General features: G+C 40.7%; 1 protein-coding gene across 1 annotated transcript in view; it reads left to right on the forward strand.

The window, feature by feature from the left end:
• Nucleotides 1-3,964, forward strand: part of LARP4 (La ribonucleoprotein domain family, member 4) — a 17,236-nt gene that overhangs the window by 7,344 nt on the left and 5,928 nt on the right. Inside the window, 4 exon segments of the mRNA XM_010295443.1 lie at nucleotides 501-611; nucleotides 998-1,051; nucleotides 1,690-1,899; nucleotides 2,383-2,486. Coding sequence (XP_010293745.1) covers nucleotides 501-611; nucleotides 998-1,051; nucleotides 1,690-1,899; nucleotides 2,383-2,486 — 479 coding nt within the window.

Genomic DNA, 3,964 nt, shown 5'->3' on the forward strand with positions numbered 1-3,964 from the left:
TGATTTAGTTCTTTGTTTTTAAAAGTTGTAACACAGAGTGTTTGTCTACTAGAATTTTTAATTAGTTCTTTCAATGCAAACGCTGAACAGCTGCTTTGCCTTCTCCTTAAAATCTGATTATTGCAAAGCTGTCAGGTTGCCTTGATTTAGAAATATTTCTTAGAATTGTTCTTCTCTAGATGACTCTTCTGATCTAAAGCCATGTCTTTGCTACCTCTTTTGTATAGAAATACCACCAGTTCTACACCGATTTTGATTTTCTTACCAGATGGGCCTGCTACTCTTTATTTGAGGAGCTCAGTAGGCTGGGCTAGTATCCTTGGGTTCAGAAACAGGTAGAGGATAATTTCGTGTCTGTCAGACCTGTCAAGAGAATAAAGGCATATCCCTGGTCGAGGGAAAATTGCAGCTGAGGAGCTGGAGTGGAAACTTTTGTTGGTTTTGTGTTCAATTTACAGCTTAGAGCGAGGCCCCTTAACTGCCTGACTTCTCTCTCCTAGGAGGTTAAGGCTCTGTTTAAAAATGAAAACTGCCCCAAAGTGATAAGCTGTGAGTTTGCTCACAATAACAACTGGTACGTTACATTCCAGTCAGATACAGATGCGCAACAGGTAAGGCTGCCTTCAACTGCTAATGATATCTCAATTTTGTTATTAATACTTCCTCTGCTCAAGAGAATTGTGTATATGCTTCCTGTAGCTAAAATAAATGTTTATTTACTGACCCGTCTTTTGTTATTTTAAGAGGTGATTGGCGAATTCTAGTTAATAGAGAAAAAAGTTGAGACATTGTAGGGTTATAATTCCCTTGTCTGCCTCTTGCCTCAGTACTCTCTGGCCATAGCTGACATCTAGTATCCTGAACTTGAAGTGTTAATGAATTTAGTTGGGCTAACAGGGAGAAGCACATTGCTACACATTCATGTTAAATCATGTAATATCCATTGAGAAGTACCCTTTGATGAAGATATTCTAATGTTAATCTTTTATATGTGCAGGCATTTAAATACTTAAGGGAAGAAGTGAAAACCTTTCAGGGCAAGCCAGTAATGGTAAGGCTGCTTTATATGATGTTTCGATGTGAATTGAATTATATGTTCTTTCTGTTTGAATGATAGTGTGCATTGGGGGGAACGGACACGACTAAGGAATTAGCAGTGGTTCGTAACACTTGCTCTGTAGGCTATTAACTTAAATGAGGTCATGGATAGCTTTGAAAAATTACAGTTCAGTGGCTGCTGGTTGTTCACAGTGCTGCTTCCCATGAGGTGTGAAATACATTCCTGTTTTGTCTTCCCTTCTTCACTTTCCTCAGAATCTGGGTCTGCAGAACTCAGGAGAGGGACTCTTGCCATCGTGAGTCTCTAGCTAGAGTCAGCTGCTCTACAAATAAGGCTGAAGCAACCTGTTCATAGTGTTGAGAGGAACTGTCAAAATTGGAGTCTGGGCAGTTACTGCTACAGAAAGCAGTATTTATCTTAAACTTGACAGCTTCTCTAGCTAAAGCAGCGTGTGTTCCCTTCCCTTTGGCATACTGTAAGAATGTAATCTGTATTGATTTTTATCAGAGTTTTTATTTGTAAGCAGGAATCAACCTATTTCCTCTTCACATCCCTTCTGTTATAATTTCAGTAGGCAAGAAAGATTTCATGTTCTGCTTCTCCATGTGATGTGGTTTGATATCTTGCAGGCAAGGATAAAAGCCATCAACACATTTTTTGCTAAGAATGGTTACCGGGTAGTGGATTCCAGTGTCTATACGCAGCCAGTTCAAACACAAGCACAGTTTGCCTCACCACTGTTTATGCAGCCTGTATATAGTCCTCAGCAGTACTCTATTTACAGCATTGTGCCTCAGACATGGTCTCCAAATCCTGCACCTTACTTTGAAACACCACTGGTAAGTAACGGCTGATGAAAATGAGGGGAGCCAACCCAAAACATCCGTAATGGTTATTGCTGTTAACAGATAATGATTGGTTAACAAATCAGTAGGGTTAGTGGGCTTTTCAGCTGTAGAATGCACAGGTTTTCTAGTCAGATCCCTCTGTTTTATGATACTTCATGTTATGTCACGGACCTGATAAAGCAAGACTGTCAGAGAGGCTGCATGTCTCACCATCGGCTGCCATTTATTTCAAGAAACTTTGGTGTGAAATTCCATTATCCAGTAGCTAGGAATAGGAGGACCCTGATGCTAAAGTAGATGTGCAGACTGTTAACCTGGTGGGGTTTTCGCTTTAGTAGTTAGTTTACAACATACTAGATTCAGTAGCCTGGTGTAAAAGTACAGACTAGATGAATAACTGCTGAAGCTGATCTCATAAAACTGCAAACGTTTTTCTTTTTAGTTCAGCCATTAAGACTGTTCTGTCTGTTGCAGGCCCCCTTTCCTAACGGTGGATTTGTGAATGGCTTTAATACACCAGGATCATATAAAACAAATGCTGCTTCTTTGAGTATAGGTCGCCCATTCCATAGAAATCGGTAAGATAGTTGTTTGCTCTCTGAGAACTTACAGTGCTGAGATCCTCAAGCGTTCCCTGCACTTGTAAAGTGCAGTGCCTTTTGATGGGACTAGGTTACTTCTTTTGTTCATCAAATATGTATGACATTTTTCAACTTGATTTATAAAATAAAATCAAGATGGCAGCTTAAGATCCTAAATTAATGGACGTATGTGCTGGAGAGAGCAAAGGTAACTCCTTTAACAGCCTCAGAGGAATTTCTGCAGACAAATAAATAACTTCCTCTCAAGGTAATACTTCTAATTATGTTTGTTATACACAGATTATAAACTCCTGCAGCACAAACGTAAGCTTTTTCTGTTGTGTGATTAGTCGTGCAGAGAGCCATTCAGTTTATGCAGCTGAGAGTTGCATGCCCTGACTGCTGTATGCTAAAACTGCTTGATGCTGAGTCTATTACTATAATTTATTTGCTTTATCCCCATCTTTCCTGATAACTGTAAGGACTCAGACATAAACACTGGGGAGGAGGAAACAGCTTTGTATTTGCTGGAACAGTACTCTGTAAATACAATGGAGTAGTAATCTGTTTGTGTGGGTGGAAATTGTTTTATTTGCAAGCTCTTTCACTGTATTCAGCATGCGGGCTGGTAGCATGGGAATTGCTTTTTATATTGTTTGAGAAATCGGTTGACAACTGCCAGCACCGTAAGTGGTTTTGTGATGCAGTTAAGGTTTGTGGCTGTTGGCAGAAGGTGAACTTCAGAATTTGGTCTGCGATGACTCAGCAGAGTCTTAATACAGGCTGTGAAACTGGTAGTATGACTCTACTTGGAAGATGGGGCAGCTGATTCAGTTACAGCTGCTCAGCTCCCAACTAAGATATTTTTATAAAGTCTTTTTTTTTGCCTTTAAATTGTGCCCAAACGTGAGACCTGTAGAACTCTCACATATACAGATCCTCTCAGAAGAATGGATGCCGAAACTGTACAAGAATTGTGTGTACCCACATATTAACATCTTGAAATGCCCACATGTTCACTGCTGCCTTGTAGATCACATCTGCATAATCCTTAAACTTTTAAAACTCTTCTGGTTATGTTAAGACTTCAATTTGTAAAATGTCAGTCATTGTGAAGTTACAGCTTTAGGGTCAAGTGTGTACAGGTTTTGCTGGTCTGTCTTGGTTGTCTTATCTTTCCTGCCAATCTTGCTCAGCCTTTGTGCTAGTACAAAGCTGTGTTTTTGTGATCATAAATCCTCGTATTCTGGCAGCAGACATTAGTTATGCTTCAGCAGAGACTAAGGGGACAGTGAGGCACAGCCTTGAAGGTTTGGCCCAGTGATGATCAAGTATCGCGCTAAGAGAGAACAGGTCCAACAGTCGATCATCTGGGCAGCCTGCGCTTCATGCTTTTTCTTCTTTTTGCTCTCTCGCATCATCTCTCTCTGCTCCCCCCCCCCCCCCCCCCCGCCGCCCCCCTCTCTTTTCGTCTG

The sequence above is a fragment of the Phaethon lepturus genome, unplaced genomic scaffold (assembly GCF_000687285.1).
Source record: "Phaethon lepturus isolate BGI_N335 unplaced genomic scaffold, ASM68728v1 scaffold42369, whole genome shotgun sequence".
NCBI lineage: Eukaryota > Metazoa > Chordata > Aves > Phaethontiformes > Phaethontidae > Phaethon > Phaethon lepturus.